The 22958-nt window shown below is 35.1% G+C and overlaps 2 protein-coding genes across 4 annotated transcripts in view; both read right to left on the bottom strand.

Moving 5' to 3' along the window:
* The window catches only part of LOC142335302 (putative protein-lysine deacylase ABHD14B), a 568842-nt gene that overhangs the window by 240796 nt on the left and 305088 nt on the right, over window positions 1-22958 (bottom strand). The window lies entirely within an intron of this gene.
* The window catches only part of LOC142335255 (alpha-1,6-mannosyl-glycoprotein 2-beta-N-acetylglucosaminyltransferase-like), a 28646-nt gene continuing 8407 nt past the window's right edge, over window positions 2720-22958 (bottom strand). Inside the window, exons 5-8 of one of the 2 annotated variants that reach the window (XM_075383679.1) lie at window positions 19872-20084; window positions 13990-14040; window positions 13092-13336; window positions 2720-3143 (exon numbers count right to left, since the gene is read on the bottom strand). In XM_075383679.1, coding sequence (XP_075239794.1) covers window positions 2840-3143; window positions 13092-13336; window positions 13990-14040; window positions 19872-20084 — 813 coding nt within the window. In that variant the 3' untranslated portion in view covers window positions 2720-2839. The remainder of the gene's footprint in view (window positions 3144-13091; window positions 13337-13989; window positions 14041-19871; window positions 20085-22958) is intronic. The other variant, XM_075383687.1, reaches the window with a different exon arrangement.

Genomic DNA, 22958 nt, shown 5'->3' with positions numbered 1-22958 from the left:
ATAGTAAAATTGCTTCTTAAAAACTATTTAATTTTTCTAGCTATTAGGCAAAATTTTGAACGAACAGACTTTGGAAATTAGTCGAAAACCAATATCCACTCGACGCTATAACTTACTCAAGTATCCCTAACAACTGTCTTTACATAAAAATGAGTTAATAAAGTGCTTGTAAAGACACTATTTTTTCGAAATATTACACTATTTCTACAACTCGTGGAAATATCAGAGAGAATGGTTTTGCCAAAATTTACAGGGGAAGTGGCTTTATTCAAGTAGTTGAGCTGGGATAGAATTTGAGCTGGGGGGGGGGGTGGAAAAGTTCGAGAAAAAAGTTGGCATAAATGACAGATGGACATAAACAAAATGCTCAGCATTTTAAAAACCTTCGACTGTGTTTTTGCGTACAACGCTATATTTGATTTGCGTACAACGCTATATCAAGTAAGATAAATCTTAGGGACAATTGAGTAATTTATGGCGTCAAGTGGAGTTTGAAGTACAGCTTTAAGTGTTTTAATTGGTTTTCGCTCAATTTCCACCAAAATGTTAGTTGAAAATTTTTCTTTAATGGATATGAAGAGTGGCTTAAGATAATCGAGCTTTCGCCTAATATCCCATCTCCCAGAGAACGATAACGTATTACAATGACAAACATTACAAACATAACCGACTAACGTCGGGCGAATTGCTCTCAAACGACCGGCGAGCGGTTGGCTTCGTCAGTAGCTAGCCACGTTTTAGTGAGGCTATCTTTAGCTTGATCTGACTCTTCAACTTTTAGTTTTCTATCCTTGTTATTAAATTCTATCCTTGTTATTAAATAAATCAAATAAAAACTAATATTATAAAAATTTGCAAATTGCAAAATTTAAAAGAAAAGCTTCCAGATTTTGCAGTGAAAAAGTTAATAACTACTTTTTGTCTCCGCAGTTATGTCAAATAACCCATCTGCAACACTTCAAAGGCATCGTAGGCCATTAATGATCGTTAAACTCAGAAAAGGACAAAAATAATCAATAATTTTGAAAACAATCGCAAATTTTAACAAAATCTTGCTAAATTTCGAGATATTAAAACCTTCATAACAATTTTATCGTCCCAAGAGACTATCCAGTATCCCTTTTTCAAGCTTTAAATAGTTTCACTGACTCAAAGATCCAAAAACTTGGAACATGAAAATAATTTTCCGAAAATTTAAAAAAAAAATTAATTTTTTACCAAAAATTTGCTAAAGCTGCAGCCATTAAAATACTGATAACCATTCCACTAACTCTAAAAACTACGCGACAGCTTATCATCAGACCTTGGAGGAGGTCCCTAGGACCCTGGTGCTGGAAAAGGTGATTTAAAAAATTCAAAAGATTCAAACACTTGAAAAAATTGCAAATATATATTTTTTAAAATTGTCGATATTTAAATCTTGAAAAATATTCCATTATATATAGAAGCTATGTAGTAACCTATATTCAAACCCTAGAGGACGTTAAGTGGCTCTTGAGACGGAAGAAACCTAAAAAATGACCAAAAATTTCAAAAAACTTGAAAATTGAAAATTTTATCGAAAAATTGGTACAATTTGTGACAATAAAAACTTAAAACTATTCCATGGCCAATACAAATTTTGCAGTGATTTCTTATTAAAACATTAAGAATGTTTTCTGGCCCCTGGGTCTGTAAAAACTTGAATAATGAAAACTAAATGTCAAAAAAATTGAAAAAATTGCACTTTTGGTCAAAAAACTGCTAAAATTCGTGATGTTAAAATGTTGAAACCACTCCACTACCACTAGAAACTATGCAGTAATCTATTATAAAATCCTAGAGGAGGTTTTTTGACACAAAGGGCTGAAAAAACTCAAAAAATGAAAAAAAAAATCAAAAAGCTTGAAAAAAATAGTTAAAATTAGTATAAAATTGCGGGGGGGTCAACAGTGGGGGTGTCTTCAACCTCTCTTCCGCCCTTCACACCATAAGTATAAGTCTCCAAAACAGTTCGAGCAAAAACAGAGCTGAAAGGCTCTAAGAGCACTTAATGCCCGCTGCGCGCTACCTGTTTATCCCGTTTTTGAGGACGAAAAGTCAAAAGCGTCAGACGAAAATTCGGTCAAGCGAAAAATCGCATTAAAAAAAAGACCGACAGGACTAATATAATTGCTACAAACTTCGTTGGAGAGCAATTAACAAACCCCCATGTCTCACAGAGGGGTGGCGTCTGTCTGGAAAGTAAAACAAACGACACAAGGTTGAAACAATAGCTCGCTGAGGTACGTCAAAAAGATAAGACATTCAAATCAATATATTTTCTTTGTAGTTTAAATTGGAACACTGCCATAGAACAATAAAGTGACAAAACAATCCAAAATTTGTAATACTAAAACTCAGAGAATCCAATTTTCAAATAACAAATTGCTAAACATTTAATCTAATTTTTAAATAGGATAATTTAGAAGTAAAATAAATATAGCAGCACCTATGGCATTCATACTACTTAGTTATAGATCAGATACACTTAGCTGAACCAATACTAACATTCTAGCAGATTTCCAGCTGCTATTTTTTTGTCACAGTTAGCCTAATTCTTGAAATAATTCAAATAAATACTTCGCTTATATTCAGCATCCTTAAAAAACAAAGTTGCAATTCAGCTGACATTATATCACTAATTTCTTTCGAGAACCCAGTAAACAGAATTTTATTTGCAAAATTTTAAATTAGGACTATGTTACCAAGCAAGTAAACGCAGCTAAATGTAACTGATTTCTATTGCATTAGCTCACACTGAAAAGTTTGAAATCAAACTGGTGCAAGTAAAAAGTGACTACTAAAAAGTATTTGCATATCAGACTTGGTCTGTTGCAATCTTTAAACAGAATTGTTGATCGCGAGGGTCGGCCCAGCCTCCGTTTGGTTTGATCTTTTTTGAAGTCTTAAGGGGTCGACTAGGACTGTTAGTTAGAGTGTACTGCACATTGGTTGAATATGGAGAGTTGGGGTCGGAATTTCTATGACCGTCTTTAGTCTGAGTAGCAGTGGAAGTCGCTTTTTCGTACTTTGTCAAGTACTCCTTGATCAGTATCTCAGGACTGCATTGGAGTGACTTCAAGTTCAGTTTGATTTTGCTGTTTTTGTTCTTGTGAACACCACTGAAACCATCATATCATTCTTGGTATCTTGAAATGAATTTTGATACAATTGTAATCTTACAATAGCAGCTGAACTATGTCGTTCAAGAGCTAAACTTGCATCGAAAACGATTCGACAGACGTTAATCGTCCTTTTGAGCATCCTGTCAACAGAAACAGTCTATGACTGTGTCATTGTTTTAAAGCTTTCAAAAATTAGATTCCGAAGTCGGAACCAACAAATAGTAGCCTAATTGTTGCAGACCTTTTCGTTGTAGCATGCAGGTCACCCGAAAATTGCCAAACTATAATGCTTTGACCCGTTGGGGTGAAATGGGAACAGAAAAAGGGAGATTTGCTGTTATATTATAAACTGGAAGCTTCTAACCTGAAGGTTCATATAATGTACATATGCTCCAATAAATCATCACCAACAACCAAATTCAACAGCTTTTAATACAACGTTTTATCAGTTTAATCCCCTATTTCCACTTACCATGGACTTTGCTGCAACAAAATATTTTGAATTATTGAGCGACTGATCTACGACTCTATTTAGATCAAACAGTGGAGTAAAAGGAAAACCATCTCGACAAAGAAAAGTAACATCATTGACCGCTGGATTAATTGAAGCACCTTTGGATTAAACTAAACGGTTCTACATTTTCTAAGAAGGAATAGAACTTTGAATATTTAAAATATAACCAACTAACGTCGGGCGAAATGCCCTCTAACGATCGGCGAGCAGTTGGCCTCGTCAGTAGCTAGCCACGGTTCAGAGAGGCTAGAATTAGCTTAATTGAATGGGAGTGAGGTGCACAGCGGGGAGCGGGCTGATGGGGGATCAGTGGGGGGGTCTTTGGCTGCACGGGGCCCTTACGACCTGAACAATGTGCAGAGGTAGGGATTGGGGCGGAGTGAAGTGAGGGTGGGGGGTCAACCTCAAAGAACCGCCCTTCACACCATACGCAAAAGTCTAATAAACGGTTTCTGTGAATCGCATAAATAAAGACTAGTGAGCTGAAAGGCTCTGACACAACTTAATGCCCGCTGGCCGCTACCTGTTTATCCCGTTTCTGAGGACAAGTCAAATGGGTCAGACGAAAAATCGGCCAATCAAAGAATCGCGTTAAAAAGACCAACAGGACAAATATGATTGCTATAAACTTCGTTTGAGAGCAATTAAACATAACCGACTAACGTCTGGCGAACTGCTCTCAAACAACAAGCGAGCGGATGGCTTCGTCAGTAGCTAGTCACGGTTTAGTGAGGTTAGCTTTAGCTTAATTGAAGGCGAGTGTGGTGAGCGCAGCGGGGTGAGGGGTGTGGCACGGGGGATGGGGAGCAAGTGGTGAGCGGTTGGTTCTTTGACTGCACGGGGCCCTTACGACATGAACGAAGTGCAGGGGTGGGGATTGGCCGGGGGATGAGAGAGCGGCTGTGGGAGGGGGGTAAACTCAAAGAATTCAAAAAACCGCCCTCCACATCATAAGTATCAGTCTCCAAAACAGTTTCTGTGAATCGCATACTTGGAGATGAAAGGCCCTCAGACAACTTAATGTCCACTGTGCGCTACCTGTTTATCTCGTCTATGAGGACGAAAGGTCAAATTGTGTAGACGAAAAATCGGTAAAGCGAAAAATCGCATAAAAAGACGAACTTGACTAATATAATTGCTTTAAACGTCGTTTGAGAGCAATTAAACAAAACTGACTACCGTCTGTCGAATTGCTCTCAAACAACCGGCGAGCAGTTGGCTTTGTCGGTAGCCAGCTACGGTTTATTGAAGCTAGCTTTAGTTTAATTGAGAGTGCGTGAGGTCAGCACAGAGGGGGGTGCACCGGGGGGGGGGGGCTGATGGGGTTCAATCTCAAAGAACCGCCCTTCACACCGTAAGTATGTCTCCAAAACATTTTCTGAGAATCACATACTTGAAGATTAGTGAGCCGAAGTTAAAGCCCGCTGGGCACTACCCGTTTACCCCCGTTTTTGAGGACGAAAAGTCAAAGGGTCAGAAGCAAAATCGGTCAAGCAAAAAACAGCATAAAAAGGCTAACAGGACTAATATAATTGCTACAAACTTCGTTTGCAATTAAAAAAAGTAACCAAAAGACAACCAAATGTAGCGAAATAGACTTGCAAGTCGCAAAATTTTGATTCTATTTCGTTGACAGAGTTAAGTCACCTATGATCAATCTACTCACGTGACAGACGTTAAAACTTAACTTTTTAAACATTTCGCAGCGGAAGGGGCTTCCAAACAAAACCAATTTCAGAAAAAAGTATACGAAATCGAGAGTGACAATAGACCTAAATCTGCGAGGTAGATCAATTCCGTCAATTATTTTGCAATTAAGGCATAGAAATGCAAAAGGGAGGAAAACTCGATGTCATTAGAGAGCCCCGGTTAAGAAATATTCTGGCACTAAAATCTGAAGCCAGCACAATAAACAAACTAATTTTACTTAATGTTGAGTTATTTGTTAAAAAGCGCATTAGGCAGCACGTGCTGTATAAAATCTACTAATTTTTCTGACTGGACTGCTAATTTTTTTGTCCTAAATTAGCAGCACTGCATTGAATTGCTTCCAGGATCTATTGTTTTGCCCCCCCCAGCTTAGTGGGATTATATTTTTACGCCCCCAGGTGCACGAGCTATTTTTTACACAGTAACGTGCTATATTACAACGTATAATTTGTAATTGGGGGCGTAAAAAACACTGGGGGGCCGAAACAGAATAGATCCGCTGTCAGTGTTAGAAATTGTTCTAAGCAAGTCGCCTCAAAAATGCGATCCAGAATAGGAAAAGAGAAGTACACAGATCAAGACTGCAGTGTTATTGGTTATCAAACCACTTTATAACACTTGAAGAACTCAGAAGGTTATCAAAATTTCCTCCAAATTTCAAACTGTGGTGCGATATGTATTTTAGGGCTGTTTTCCTCTTAATTGAAGTGATTACATAAATCTAACTTATGCTCAACATGAAACCTTTACCAAACACTCTTTTAGTGAAAACATAGCCGGCATACTACAGGAATGGCAGCGAAACAGACTTGCTTGCCGTATAATACAGAGAAAAAGATACAGATTTAAGTAGAAAAAATATAGGCAGCTCTCATGAAGCTATGTAAAAGACATTCAGCGATAAACTAATAAAGCCTGATAAAAATCACTCCATAGACGCCTTTTTATTGGAGACCAATTTTGCACATGGGTTTCTTTGATCTTAAAATTAAATCAAACTAAACTTCAAATTTAAAACGCAAAAGTCAATTTATTGAGTGAGGCAAGTCACTATGCTCAAAATCTAATCACGCAAATTACCTAAAAACTTGCTATAGAGAGAGTGAGAGAGAGAAATGACGTCCAGCTCGCAAACGCAGTTAAGGAGAGAATGCAATAATGCAGAAATGTTGACTTCAGCTTAGCTGTGTGAACAAATGTAAAATGAAAAAAAGAGCGTCTGACGAAAAAATAGAAAACATAAAATGATATGTCCTGAAATATAATCCAATGAAATGAGCTAAACAATGAATTCACAATTAACATCTATCTTGACAGCACTATCAAGCTAAAACACGCAAAAACCGATGACCTAAAAAGCAAAAATAAAAAATCTAGAATCAATTAGAAAATAAGAAATATTTCCAAGTTCTAGTGTTTCTGAGAAACAACAAGAATTTCATAACTTTATGACAACATTGACCCTACGCAACCTTAGAATACGCACACAAAACAACATTCTAGTGGAAAACTAGATAGTAGACAAAGCAATAGAGGCTAAAAGTAAGAAAATTTGAAGTTAATCAGGAAAGTTTTGAAAATCCGTGGAATTGAGGTAAAACAAAAACAAATTCATTTCAGAACCCTTATCCACAGCCAACCATAAAACAATAGAAATCATAGAATAATCTTTAGTAGTTTTAATGGTGGAAAAAAAGACAAAATAAAAAATGAGGCAACCCACCAATTCACTTAAAAACAAAGTGTATCTCACTTAACGAAAAAATTAGCTAAAAAAACAAAGATATACATTGAGCAAAAACAAGCCGCAATATTTGGAAAAAAGAGAACTGTATTTTGAGAGAGAAAGGGAGAGGAGATTAGCAAGCAATGAAAAAAGTCATAAATGCGACAAAATAATACAATAAAAATTTAACCATTTTAGCAATCACCAAAAGCATTAACTACGCACTGAAAATTTTTTTTCAATTAAAAAGGTCTTCATTAGCAACCGAAAAAACCTGTCATAAATGAGGATAAGTCTTAAGACATCAATAAGTACTGCCCATACATGCAAAACTCAAAACCTCATTAATAATTTTCAAACAACACCGTAAAAAAAAACAAAGCAATAGCAACGACTTTTAACTCGATCAATTCGATTAATTTAAACAATCCTAGCAACTGTCGAGACATTTCATTAATGAAACTAAGAGAACACATCAAAGTGACAACCAAAAATCGCAAAATTCAAAAATTCAACAGTCTATTAGGAACCTATGAACTGTCCATAATGCGATTTATTGATAAAGACAACAAATAGTGCGAAAATCAACAAATAGCTTTAGACTCACGCCTAAAAATAGGTTCATTTATGTCTGATTAGCAGCCGACAAGACGTACCATAAATAATACTAAGTGATAGAGGACATGAGTAAAAAGGAGGCAAAATTGAAATATTCACTAATGTGAAGTAATGAAGTAATGTGGAAGTCATAGAAAGCTATAGCTGCCCATTGATGAACTCAAGCAATTGCAAATATGCGCAAAGAAAGGGCAACTGTATCATTTTAAAAGCACTAAAGATAAGAAACCCCAAAAAAAAGAAGTCAAACTTTGGCACGTGAACTATTTTCCTGAAAACTGAAAATTGGTTCACACACCATTTGCTCACCCACTTTAAAGGTGGTTTGAACAAATTGCAACTCAGACCTACTCGATTTCTCACTCACTTTACTACTTCAGCGTGACTAAAATCGGAACTCTACTTTGACTTCTCATTGACGTGAAAAAGCAGAAAATTTTTTTAACAATGTTAAAAGAGACAGTACACCAATATACTCCAATTACTTTGAAAACATACCCGGCAGATTGCCGGAAAATAGCCGCCGTTGATTCCAATAAGCATGATTGGGATTGAACGAATAGAATATAATAAAAAAAAGATTTTTGTACAAAAATTTTTTAAGTCCGATTTATTTTGATGGCATTTCGTAGTTGAACATACTTCTGTTTCTTAGAGAGAGGCTAGAGGGGCTACTATCAACACCAATAAGCATTAGAGGTGGTAACTAAGACTTATAGGAACGACGTTCAAATAGCGGGCATCTAAAATTGGGCTTTATGGGTTTATCCCGTTTCTATTTCTGACTTCAATTTTTTATACCGACTCTGTTCATTTTGAATTGCTTTGCTTAGCAACTGATGTTCAAATTCACTTTTAGCAGAATGAGAGAAGAGAGAAACTAGCCTAGAGAAGTCAAAAAGATTTCACGCAAAATGTCGAAAAAGCGGCAAAATGGTAAAGCGAAAAAAAGTTTGACGAAGTAAAAAAAATACGTCCGCAATAATAGCCGGCTGAGAAGATGAGGGCGGCTATTAAAAAGTAAAACACAAAATAGCTAGGCTCAACTTACCGCTTCGCAGCCATACTAGTTTGAGCAAGTCTATATTCGGGGATGTTTTATTTGATGTTTAGCAGTAGCAGTAGTAGTGCGAACCACTCTTCAATATGAATGAGGGCGATATAGATCGCCCTCACTCATATTGTACAGTGGTTTGTACTACTTCTAAACATTAAAACGTAGCCGGCAGATTGTCGGAAAATAGCCGCGATAGACTCTTGTGGCCTTCCCTGAAATTAAGCAGCTAAAGGAATAAGGTTGACAGATCGAACACCAGTCCCTTATAAGACCACTAGACTTTTTGGGTTACAATCGGACTGTCAATTTTATGACACATACGGTCTATAAGGAAAAAGCCCAAAAAATTCGTTTTCAAAATTGATATTCAAAATCAAAAACTCAAGACTAATAATCAAGAATGAGGGCATATAAGTTTGGCACTAATTAGATGCACACTATTAACTAGTAAATGTTCATAAAATTCTAGTAAAGTTCCATAAGTTCAGAAGTGAGGTAAGTCCCAAAGTGATTTTTTTGAGTGAGGTAAGTCACGCAATTGACCTAAAAACAAAAATGACATCACGTACACAAATTTTAAGTGCAAAGCAGAAAAAATTACTGAAGTCATTGAAAAAGTCAATTCCAAGAAGTTAGGTCGTAAGAATCATCGATGGACAAGGCGAATTAAAAAAAACACAATGTCCCCAATAATAGCCACTATCGCTTCGCGGCTATTATTAAGATCATACCCGGCTGATTGCCGGAAAATAGCCGCCGTTGATTCCAATAACCAAGATTCGGATTGAAAGAAGAGAAAAAAAGTGAAAAAGGATTTTTGTACAAACAATTTAAAACTTCGAACTATTTTGATGTCATTTTGGAGCTGAAGATGCTACTCTTTCGTAGTGAGACAACACAGGGGCATTATATATGGTAACTAAGAGCAAAGTTTGAGTAACGGGCATCTAAAATTGCGCTTTATGGGTTTATCACGTTTCGATTTCTGATTTCGATTTTTGATACTGATTCTGTTCTTTTTGAATTGTTTTGCTGAGCAGCTGCTGTCTAAAAAACTTTTAGCAGAATGAGAGAAGAGTGAAACTAGCCCAGAGAAGTCACGCAAAATGTCGAAAAATTTCACGCAAAATGTCGAAAAGGCGGTAAAATAATGTAAAGCGAAAAATTTTTATTCGACGAAGTAAAAAACATAGCAGGACAAGTCCTGACGTACAATTTAAAGAATTTTCATTGACTAAACAAAAATACTAGACCTCGAACGGACTATGAGTTATTTGGGGAAACCATTTTTAAAGAACAATCAGATTTAAAAAAAAAACAAAAAACAAAACAGAAAATCAACGTCACTAGACCTACAACGGACTATGAGTGAATTGGGAAAATCATTTCTAAAAAATCAGAAAACAAAAAAAACTGGAAATCAACATCAAATTGCCATTAGCGAGAAGAAAACCACTAGCGAGAAATGTAAATTGATTCTAACAAAAAACCAGGCCTAGAATGAATTATGAATGAATTGGGAAAACCATTTAGAAAAAAAGCCGATCCAAAAAAATAAAAAAACAATGAAGATCAATGTAAAATGGCCGCATGTGAAAAAAACCACTAGAGATAAAGCGAATTTTTGTTCAAACATCTCTTTTTCACTCTGCCTAAAAATTAGAGTAAACAAATGCCGCAAAACCACTCGCTTTTTCGCTCGATTTCGTGTTTCGGCGTGACCAAAATCACTACTCCAATTTGACTTCAAAAATCATGAAAATGTGTGAACAATCTAAAAACATAGCCGGAAGAATTCCGGAAGCGACTCGAAGCACCACAACCTCACAAAAAACTGAAGCCATTGCCTTTTGTATTAAACCATTAACTCATTACCTCCCCGGGTCTGATCTAAAAATCGATGAAATTTAAACCACTGTCACCAAGAGAAAGAAAATGCAGCAAAATTTTATTATTGAAAACCTTTGGTACCGTTAAAAAAGTCTGAAATTTTTAGGATGGTCAAGAAACTGAGAGCAGGAGAAAGCTGACAGGGCCATCAATTGCCCTCAGATAATTATTGATTCTAATCTCAAAAAGATCGCGAAAGCAAATGAAAGATAAAAACTTTTCAAAACAGACAGGAAAGTCAAAATTATTCAAAAAAGAGTGCTCAAACTTAAGAATCAGAGAACCACTACAATTAGATTTCTAATCACGGCAATTAAGACAAAAATAATGCATGATTCTTCCTTGTTGTATATATGCTAGACACCATGATTTCATAGTAATTCAAAAATTAAATTAATCATAGAAAAACAAAAGCAACAGAATAATATTCAAAGGCAAAAAATCGTCTAAAAACAATACCAAGCCAGGAAGAAAATTGCAGTGAATAGTAATAAGTAGAAATGTTGGAAAAGACTTTCTAGCAAACCCCCAGTACTGCCTTATTTTGTACTGCCTAACTCCCAAACCGAAGAAACCAAGATCTAAGAAAAAGCTGAATTCTCATTCAATTTTTTAACAACTGAAAAAAACAATATAACGAATATAAAAGTAGGTGCCAGGAAAAAACTAGAATGATACAAACGAGAATGTGAAGAATATGGACACAATGTTAGCAACACCGTAACAAAAAGACCAATTCTTGATTTTCGAAAGTTAAAAATCAAACTTAAAAAAATCAAGAAAAACGAGTACATTTCATTGGCCAGCATTCGAGACATAGAAAAGACAACGGGTCATTCGAGACAAAAATCCAACTTGCTGAACAGGATAAAACAAGAAAAAGCAGAATTCAGACATGCGAAACAATGCAACATTTTGCAAAAAAGTGGTCAAAAAATATTTAAGACTGCATTTATGAAAAAAATTGATCTGTTTTTTCAAAAAATTAAAACCAAAAAAGGATTGAATTTTTATTGCACCGAAATTAAAGTCCCTCATGTTCCCCAAAATACTATTTCTAGTAATTAAAAGCAAAATACAAACAAAAAAACAAATTGGCAAAAAACTACGAAAATCGGATTAGCAAATGTACAATTTTATGAAACAAAATTACCTCAAGGTAGAAAGAGGCATTGAGTATATGAATTATAAAAAAGAAGTTGCCATATTAACTGATTTTTGACGAAAAACAGCTAGAAGATCCAAAAATGAAGAAATTAATAGAAAAAAAAGCCAAAAATTAACTAAAAAATCAAGAAATATATGCCAATTTTGCATTTGAAACGCAATTTCAGGCTATGCAAAATACTGTGCTATCAATTTCCGGGGTTTACATTTCAACATCGCATCGATTAAAAATTATTTCTACAAAAAACCAAATTACAAGCAAAAAATCTAGGTCACTTAGACGAAAAAAACGGCTAAAAACGGTTATCTATATGTGCCATTCAGTCAAAAACTACTTTTCAATGTCAAAAAGTCATTCACTAAACGCAGCGCATGATCAAAAAACTCTCGCTCAGAAGAAATTAGTTCACACTGCAATTTTACTCGCTTTCGCTTTTAGGTCAAAACATGGTCTGAACGAATAGTACTTCCGGTAAAAAAAACCTTGAGAAAACCAATACTCCTCTTCGAGTCGTAAAAAAGACAGCGCCCCAATGCAATTCAAATTGTTTGAATTGTAAAAAACCAAGAGAAGGCCAATAATAGCCCCCCGCTATCGCTGTGCGGCTATTAACAAGATGAAAAAAACCAAATTATGTCCAACTAATTAATCCCACTTTAACTGACTATCGTCCGACAAATTTCTCTCGACTGACAAGTGTTTGCTTAAGCTTACAGAGTTCGATAGCTTAAGATCAGTGAGCCAATTTTTTTGAATGAGACATGAAACTGGGACGGGGGCAAAATACATAAACGAAATTAACTTTCATTTGGTAAATGTTGGCCATCAGAGTTCGACAGGGCTTTACGGTAGGCGCGCGTGGCCAAGAAACTCAAAAGAATTGCTTTTCGCACCATGAATTTACGTCTCCTCAGGAGTTTTCGCGAATCGCATACATAGACTAGTAAAGCTTTCAAAACTGCTCAGCAACTAATGCCCTCGGTCTATACCGGGTTATTCCATTTGTCTAGACAAAACGTCACAAAATTTGTCGGTCAGACAAAAAAACTTTCGGGAAAAAATTGCCTAAAAGGACCAAAATGACAAAGTAAATGCCATTAACTTTTTTTGAGATCAGTTGAACGAATTAACAGTAACTTGGATACAAAGTTAACAAGAACAGGTACTAATTTCTTACCAGGTAAACGCCTTAAATGAACACAAAGTTCAAGAAACAAAAAGAGACAGCGGTTACAAAATTTAAAGCGAAGAGCACAACGCACCATTTTCCAGTATGAAGAATTCTAGGCACGCATGGAACCATGACCATGAACTGGGTCTTTGCAATGGCGGATTTCCCGATGTTCTCACATCGCATCGACTGAGCATTGAGTGACCAGTCCCAGTTGTAGTCATCATACATGCAGAAGATCTCAGCACAGTCTTTAGAGATCAATTTATTATACGCCCTCCTGTCCACTATAAGTCCCATGTTGTTTCGATTTGATAAATAATTGTCAATTCTCAGCTGAAAAAGACAAGAAGCAAAGTTTATCGGCTGGACTCTTCTACACGATCAATTTACCTCAAACAAATTGCTCCAAAACAAAAGTCGATGTTCTTTTATACAAAAGGCCGCTATTTTTCTATTTATCTTGACTTTACAATTATAAAATTGGTCATTAGACCAGAGACAAGCTTTTTTCCCATCATTTAATATTTTTTTATTCGAGTACTTATCAAATGGCACATCAACCAGAATGTCAAACTATTAGCTCTAACATTTCGTCTCGGAACAATTTCAAACAAATTAAAAGTTGTTACAAATGATGAACATGGTATCAACTAATGCATCTAGAATGGTACGTTAAATGGTACAATAATAGTAACAGTATTTATGTGCTATGAATTGACGACTATCATTGCGGTCGTAATGCAGACTGAGGTTTTTTCTCTTGGTCAGCGTGCGTGGGCGCGGGTAATGTTGATTCTTGATGAAGTTGATTTCTTCATGAAAAATAAAGGATCTGTATTCCGTGCTATTTGAAATGCCAAATCTCTTATTAGCAAGAGCAATAATAGATGTCAAGAGCAATAATAGATGTCATGAGGGAGTATTTCTGATAGTGATAATGAGAATGGAAGTACTATTTATGATTTCTATCTGATGTCAGAGCATACCGAGTTCAGGTTGTCCCTCCTCACTTTCAATCCAAACAGAGATAGAAACCACTGCAATCACACACAACAAAGCTTAACAAACTAAGGCTGTCCTGTCCGCAACATCAATTCTAATTGGGTCCAAACAGAAGTTATCACACAGTCAATTAATATTGCAGTCAATTAAATAGCTCAAAATTGAGGGATGCTAATGAAAACTAAGGTAAGCGAACTGTCACTTTTAGAAGACAAGCAACTGAAGCGCTACAAAAAAACAGTTGAATCAAGCTCAATTACAATCAATTCTAAAATCTATCTTACTGTGACAATAGTCCAGTCACAAAATATGCCATAAAAAAACTGCCAACAAGCGCAAAGAAAAAGTTCAATCCTCAAAAATCTAATTAGAAAACATAGCTGGCAGATTGCCAGAAAATAGCCGCAATAGATTCGTAGATCGGCAACCTAAAAAAAAAACAGTAAAAAAGACAGACCAAAAAATTGTTCTTTTCATTGAAGGCTGATCTGTTATATTTTGATTAAAAATCTGTATAAGTTATTGCTGCCTCTATTAGCTGATCTCGAATAACCTTCATTTGGAGTGACACACCCATTTGACCTTATCTCTTTGAATTAAAGTAAATAAAAGTCACTTTCAAAGTTAGGAAGTCATTTTTGAGAGTGAGGTAAGTCAAGTGTGACCGAAAATTTAATCACGCGCATGAACAAAAAAACTCGCTCCACTAAGAGCGAAAAATGACGTCACACATGCAATTCAGTTGAAGTTGCATGAACGAATGAACAAAAAGTGGTGTGACGTCATATGGTCGTAACAAAAATCATGACGACGAAATAAAAAAACATAGCCGGAAGGATTCCGGAAGCGACTCGAAGCGTCAAAAATTAACTCATTACCCCTCCAGAAATGATCTCAAAATTGGTGAAAATTAATCAGCTGTCACAAAGAGGAACAAAATTTTATTGAAGAGGAACAAAATTTTATTGAAAACGTTTGGTAACGTAAGAGTTCACGTAAAGTATGAAAAAATTTGTATGGTAGAAATTCTGATAGGCTGAAAAAGCTGACAGGTCTATCAAACGCCCTCAAATCATTCATGATTCTAATCTCAAAAAAGATTGCGAAAGCAAACGGCAGCTAATAATCTTAGAAACTAAGTCAAATTTTTCAAAAAAAAAACAAAGAATGCTCAAATTTAAGAATCAGAAAACCACTACAATTAAATTGCTAACCCCTGCAATTAGGACAAAAACAACACCTACTTCATCCTTGTTATATATATGCTACACACATGATTTAATACTTAATCAAAAATTGAATTCATCATAGAAAAGACATAAGCAACAGAATATTCAAATGCAAAATCGTTTAAAAACAATTTCAAGGCCGGAATAAAAAAACACTAAATTATAATCAGTGGAAACTATAGTAAAATGCTTACTAGAACACTCTCAGTATGCCTTATGTTGTATGAAATAATTTGCAAACCAAAGAAATGACAAAAGTCTGAGAAAAAGCTGAAATCATTTAATTTTTCAACAACTGAAAAATAAATATAAACAGTATAAATGTAGTTGCGGGCACAGAGCTAGAATGATAAAAACTAGAATGTGAAGAATATGAACACAATGTAAGGACCACCGTGACAAAGACTAATTCTTGATTTTTGAAAGTTAAAAATCAAATTTAAAAAATCAAGAAAAACGAATACATTTCATTGTTCAGCATTTGAGACAAAGAAAAGACAACGAGTTATCCGAGACATCAATTCATCCTCCTGAACAGAGCATAAAAGAAAAAGCAGAATTCAAATATATGAAAAATTGAAGCACAAAAATGGTCAAAAATTTTCAAGACAGCATTTATGAAAAAAAATTTAACGCTAAAAATTGATTGGTTTTTTTATTGAAACGAAATTAAAGTCCCTCGTGTTCCACAAAAATACTATTTCTAGTAATTCAAACAAAAATACAGACAAAAAACTGGAAAAACTGACAAAACTTCGAAAAAAACTACCAAAATCGCATTAGCATGAGTACAATTTTAGAAGACAAAATTACATCGAGATAGAAAAAGGCGTTGAGTTTATGATTTATCAAAAGAAAGTTGCCATATTAACTGATTTTTGACAAAAAGACGGCTGAAAGATCCAGAAATGAAGAAATTAATAGAAAAAAAGCCAAAAATTAACTAAAAAATCATGAAATATGTGCCAATTTTGAACTTGAAACGCACTTTCAGGCTCTGCAAAACACTGTCGTATCAATTTTCGACGTTTAAATTTCAATATAGCATCAAATGAAAATCATTCAAAGAAAAAAACAAAATTACAAGCAAAAAAACTGGGCCATTTAGACGAAAAACAGGCTAAAAACGGTTATCTATATGTGCCATTCAGTCAAAAACTACTTTTCAAAGTCAAAAAGTCATTCACTAAACGCAGCGCATGATCAAAAAACTTCTCTCGCTCAGATAAAATTAGTTCACACGTCAATTTTTCTCACTTTCGCTTTTAGGTCAAAACAGCGGCTGAACGAATAGTACTTCCGGTAAAAAAAAACCTTAAGAAAACCAATACTCCACTTCGAGTCGTAAAAAAACCAAGAGAAGGCCAATAATAGCCCCAGCTATCGCTGTGCGGCTATTAAAAAGAAACGACCTTTTGGATAACTCGTTTGAATGTATAGTGTTCCAAACATTAAAATAAACAAAAGATAAAAGCCAAGATAGCAATTTCATTATCAGAAGGAATCTTAAGTTTCAAAAAATAAAATCCTTACAAAAGTACACGCTAATTTAGATGTCAAATTGTCGTAAAACTGATTGACTTTATTTTTATTTTAGGACCTGATTCAAAAACACATACCAGACTTCTAAATATGGTGTTCAGAATAGGAAAATCTATTTCACGTAGTCAGTAAAATTACCAACGGAGAGAATGATCAATATTCCCAGCTGTGACTTCAAACTATGACCAGAAGGATCCGTAGAGATTGTTCACATGATAAGTTCCATATGTTAAGTTCTAACATTATAACCCACATCTGAAAATTTAATTAAAACAGAAAAAAAACATTACGACAAAGACAAAACTTCGCTCACAGCAAAAAAACCTTATTGACGCGACGAACATCAGCTCTTCAAAAAATCAAGCATTTTCCAAACGTTTTTGAATATAAAGCTCCTTTTATCTTTTTTTAAAGCTAACAAAAAACGGTTAGCATGCTTCAAGTGATTTTTACGCTCTCAAGGTTTTTTTTAACTGTTATCATAGCGTTAAAATCGAAAAGAACATTTCAAACTTCCTGTTGTTAAGGGCATTTTATAACTATTCCTATTCCTGTTTTCATTAATTTTATACGAATCGACAGAGGATCGATAGAGCTCCAATTTAGAAAAATGACACGTCTACTCAGGGAAAAAATCCAGAAGCAAGTTTGACAGTTTTCTGCAAGAATCAGTCCGTTAATCGCACGTGGAATGTGTTCAACTTGATCATAAAGCACTTGAATTCACATGGCAAATTTTACGCGGGATTCAACTGACGGCTGATAAGGGAGAACAGGGACTAAGAGCTCCTCTCATTAATCTTAAACTTAAATCGGCTTTCAGTTTCGCACTGCTTCATTTAAACTACCAAAGAAACGGAATTCATTGGTGATGTGATAAAATACAAAAGAAACGGAAACTGCAATTAGAGCGGGCAGTTTACAATGCATTTTATCAATTTGTACGTTTACGTTTGTTATCTCAAGTCGACCCAATTTAATGACGTCTATCACAAAAATTCAACGGTTTCAGAATGCACAATGATGCCACAAAGCTTAATTTTTTATGCCTTGCTTAGACATGGTAAATAAGTATTATTTTCAATACTGACATTGCAAGTCAACAAATTCAGCTTTCCACATCAGAGAACTATTTTCCTATACCTGTCTATGAAACCAAAAGCTCATAGGATCGAACCAAATTATCATCAAAATAGCCAACGAAAATGAGCCTTGAGTAGTTAAAAAACCTCTATTAAATTTTCTCCACACTCGACATCATCTATCACAGTACATACAAACATAGCTGAAGAATGACAGAAACTAACCGTTATAGTAAAAATACCGAAAAAAGCTCATTTTATTACTTAAATTTTAGCATCTGTATATAATATTGCTGCTTCTATTAGCTGCTCTAAAATAACCTTTAATTAGAGTGGCACATACGATTGAACCTATCTCCTTCAATTAAAGGAAAAGTCATTTTGAAAGTAAGCAGGGTCAATTTTGAGAGATTTCAAGAAATTCACGTGTGACCAAAAACTTAATACGCGAATGTACGACGAATTTTGAAAATGTATGAACGAATGAACAAGAAGCAGATTTGAAGTGATCATGACGTCTTATGGTCATAACAGAAATCTTAACAATGAAAACATAGCGGCACAAGTCCTAAACTACAATTCAAAGAAGTTTCTAAGGATTGGATTTGGAAAACCGATTAGCAAACCGAAAAACAGTAAAAATTCATTCAATGTGAACAAAAACACTTTCGAGAAAACGATTATTTGGAAACATCTCTACTCAATTTGAAATTAGAAATTCACGCCGCAAAACCACTTGTTTTTTATCTTCTTCCTGTTTCGGCGTGATCAAAATCATGACTTGAATTTGACTTCAAAGACCATGAAAATGTGTGAACAGATCTTAAAAAACGTAGCAGGCCAGGTCCTGAAATAATTCAAAGAATTTCAACTGACTGAGTAGACCAAGAAAAGACTATGAATGTTTTATCCGCACGACAAAAAACACAATCAAGAAAGTCAAATTTTGTTCAAACACCATTTTTTTTACTCGACTCTGAAAATGGAGTGAAGAAATTCACGCCGCAGAACCACTCGTTTTTTCGCTCCACTTCCTGTTCCGGCGTGACCAAAATCACTTCAATTTGACTTGTGTGAACAGCTCCTTAAAAACATAGCCGAAAGACTTCGGAACCGATTAGACATATACATTCCTTTATGCCCCATCCAAACAATCAATGAATAAAATGAGCCTACTAATCATTTTCAAACAATAGAAGAAAGATAACAAGAAAAAAATGTCTGAAAAAAGTCTGATAGAAATTCATCACAAGTTGAGCACTGAAACCACTATGGCAATATTGGTTTCGGTGCTCAACTTGTAATGAATTTCTATCAGATTCATTCCAGATAAAATTTTTGTTGAAAACAATGACATTACATCTAGAATAACTATAAAACTATGCAGTGCCCTATTATCAAACTTTAAAGGAAACTCCCTGGCCCCTGAGGCTGGAAAAACTCAAAAAATGACAAATTGTCAAAAAACTTAAAAATTGCAAAAATTGGTATCATTTTGCGTGTTTTTGTTTGTAGTACCAAAGCATATAGCTCATAAAATGGTCATAACAAGTAATTTTCCCTCGCAAAAGACCTTCATCAACTTTTAAAAAATTCAACCTCAAGACTAATAAAACAAAAAACTCAAAAAGCCCAACACCTAAAAATGACCTTTTAACCTTAAATTAAGGCCATCCCAGCAGCTGCACCACTCTAAGCACTTGAAGGACTACTAAAGCCCACTTTGGGCCTCTAATGAAACTTAATGCCCGCTGGGCTTTACCTGTATCCCGTTTTGAAAGATCAAAGTTATTGAAAAATGTGTGAACAAATCTTAAAAAAAACACAGCGCCCCAATACAATTCAAAAAACCGAGAGAAGGCCAAAATTAGCCCCAGCTATTGCTGTGCGGCTATTAAAAACTAAAAGCTGAAGGTAACACAAATCCATTGGACAAACATGAAAATGTGTCACAAAAAACTCCCCATTACAACCTCCCCGCATATATAAACTAAAATTTCGCGAACAATTAACCTGTTTAAATTGCGTTCCGAAGTTATCATCTTTGATTTTGGAATAGTCGCCCAATTGAGAGAACATACATTGCGGACACAATGCCTGTTTGGTTCTCACAATGTCACTCATGAACTGAATTGCATCCGGTGTCAGGTAGTGATCTTCTTCGATAAGTAGTACAGGTATGTCTTCCAATCCCGTCGTCAAGATATGTCTCATTACATAATTCAGCTGAAATACAGCAAATATGGCCAAATTTACACTAAATACGTAGGTCACGACGGCAATTGACAGTTCGCTATCTCGGACAGACTTAAAAAGAAACATAACCGGCAGATTGCCCGAATCGCTGTTAAATGACTTGTGTCATATAAAATAGACAGAAACAGATACAGATATAAGTTGAAAAAGTTATCGACGCTCAAAAAGCTATTAATCAATAAATTAATAGAGCTTCTTGAAATTCATTCCACAGAAGCCTTTTTATTAGGGACCTTTATTATACATATAAAGTTCCTTTGACCTTAACCCAGGTCAAATTAAACTGAAGTTTTGAAGTGTAAAAGTTATTTTATTGAGTGAGGTAAGTCACGTATGATCATAATCGAATCAGGCAAATGACTTAAAAATTGTTGCTAGAGTGAGTGAGAAATGACGTCACGCACGCAAAGCCGTTGCGATGAAGTAATCCAGAAAATTTGATTTTCGCTTTGCCGTGTGAACAAATATAAAACGAAAAAAGAGCGACAGACAACGAAAAAAATAGCAGGAAAAGTCCTGAACTTCATTCAATCCAAAGAATTGAGTGACAAACTTGAAAACTCCTCAATTGACTAACACAAGAATTAGGTAGTAGCCAAATAAATTTTACATAATTTGCGAATTATCAAAACATAACTGGCAGATTGTCAGAAAATAGCTGCATTGGCTTCGTAGATCTGCAGTCTCAAAAGAAGTAAACAAGACAGAGCAAAAAAAAATAAATTTATCCTTTTCATTGAGGGCTGAGAGGGTAAATTTTGACTAGGAATCTATAACTTATTGCTGTTTCTATTAGCTGCTCTTAAGTAACCTTCAATTAGAGTGATATACAATCACTTGACCTCATCTCTTCGAACCGAAGTAAAGTCAATTTCAGAGTGAGGAAGTCATTTTTGAGAGTGGGTTAAGCCACGTGTGAAAAAAAAACTTCATCACGAGAATGAACAAAAAAAACTCGCTCCACTAAGTGTGAAAAAAGACGTCACGCACGCAATTCAGTTGAAATTGCATGAACGAATGAACAAAAAGCAGAATTGAAGTGATTGTGACGTCATATGGTCGCAACAAAAATCCTGACGACGAAATAAAAAAAACCGAGAGAAGGCCAATAATAGCCTCAGCTATCGCTTCGCGGCTATTAAAAAGAATTTGAATTGTAAATACTCTCGTTGTTAAGGTAACGAGAACCGCTAATTAAAGCAAAAATTCGAAAACCATATCAGGCAGATTGCCTGAAAATAGCCGCCGTTGACGCGCTTGTTGCATATCGGGATTGAAACAGAAAGAGAAAGAAGAAGAGAGAAATTGACCGAATTTTTTTCTTTGTTCAGTAGTGTCCAAAAGTGTTCTAATTTGGCGTGCAAATTCAGTTAGATAAAACTACTTAATTTGGGAATCTGAACTGAAAGCTAATAACCTTAACACCAAACACTCAGCTAGTAACCACTAATGAACTTTGATAACCTAATGCACTATAACTTAATGACCAGGCTTTATCAGTTTATCCCGTCTTTTGATTTTGATCCTTTGACATTAATAATATTCACCACATTGCGTAATTCAATGCGTGAAAGAATTTAAAATCCATTCAGTTGAAACAGAGGGTGAAGTAAGTCGCAAGTCAAACGTAAAAATTGTGACTTACGTAAAACAAAAAGATCAAAAGGTAAAGCGAATTAAAAAGGAGTGCGCATAAATTATAGCCGTTAGGAGCCTGACGGCGGCTATTAAACAAAACACAAAGGGCAACTCAGATATCTTACCCGACACAAACGACAAGCATAAGAGAAAACATAAGCATAAGTCAAACAGAGGACAGAACCTCATACACAGAAAAACAATGCAAAATTATAAAAAGGTGTTAAAAATCCTGAGAAGTACATTCGAAAAGCTTATTCAGCTAAAGACTTTACAGCTAAAGTTGGCATGAACAACAAAAAGAGACAAAATACATTAGCATAAAAAGACATTTCGCATAGCATAATAGCCATATTAGCTATGATCGACATATAAAATAATCAAATTAACAAAACAATAAAGAAAATTGACAAAAACAGCCAAAAATTGCTTCATAAAAGGGGGCTCAAAAACAGCAAAAACTGACCTTTTTCACCTTTAATTTAGACGTTACCAGCAGCTTTAGCACATTAAGCACCTTAAAGACTACTAAAGCCAGCTAAGGGCCTCTTGCAAATTAATTCCCGCCGACCCTTATCTGTTTATCCCGTATAAAAAGCTCGAAGTCATTGAAAAAGGTGTGAAAACATCTTACAAAAAAAAGAAAGAACCACCAAAATCGAAGTTATTTGGATTGCAAAACCACTAACACCGCAACATAGCTCCGCTCAGCTTACACATTTGCAGCTATAAAAAATGTGCGTCATATGCCAAACAAATCACCCAATTTTTAAAACTCAAACCTTTTGTTAACCCTAGATGCACATCTTTAACCAAACTTAGCCATTGAAAAATCTGCTTGCAGTCGAAAAATTCAATGAGTTATTTCAGCAGAATATATTTTTTAGAAAGTTGGCGGAAAAAATTGGACAACTACTCTTTTTCGATTATTAAAAATTGATTATTCTTTGGCGCATAAATCTCTAGAATAACTTGAAGATCTAGCTGCTCTCTAGATATAATACTATATTGAGAGCGCCAAACTATGAGTGAGAACAGTATATATCACAAGAGTCTGATGTGTTGCTTGCAAACTTCTTCAACAATTGTTTAGATTATATCAATGGACGTTCACCAGCTGTAACTTACTATAAATTCTACTTCTTTGAAGCTCGACAAAAATGATACGTGAAAATCTGTAACAGTCCAAAAAGTTTGATTTTTAAA

This window comes from Convolutriloba macropyga, chromosome 1 (assembly GCF_964194025.1).
Source record: "Convolutriloba macropyga chromosome 1, txConMacr16.3, whole genome shotgun sequence".
Lineage (NCBI taxonomy): Eukaryota > Metazoa > Xenacoelomorpha > Acoela > Convolutidae > Convolutriloba > Convolutriloba macropyga.
The sequence above is the reverse complement of the archived record's forward strand: the minus strand, read 5'-3'. Positions and strand labels throughout refer to the sequence as shown.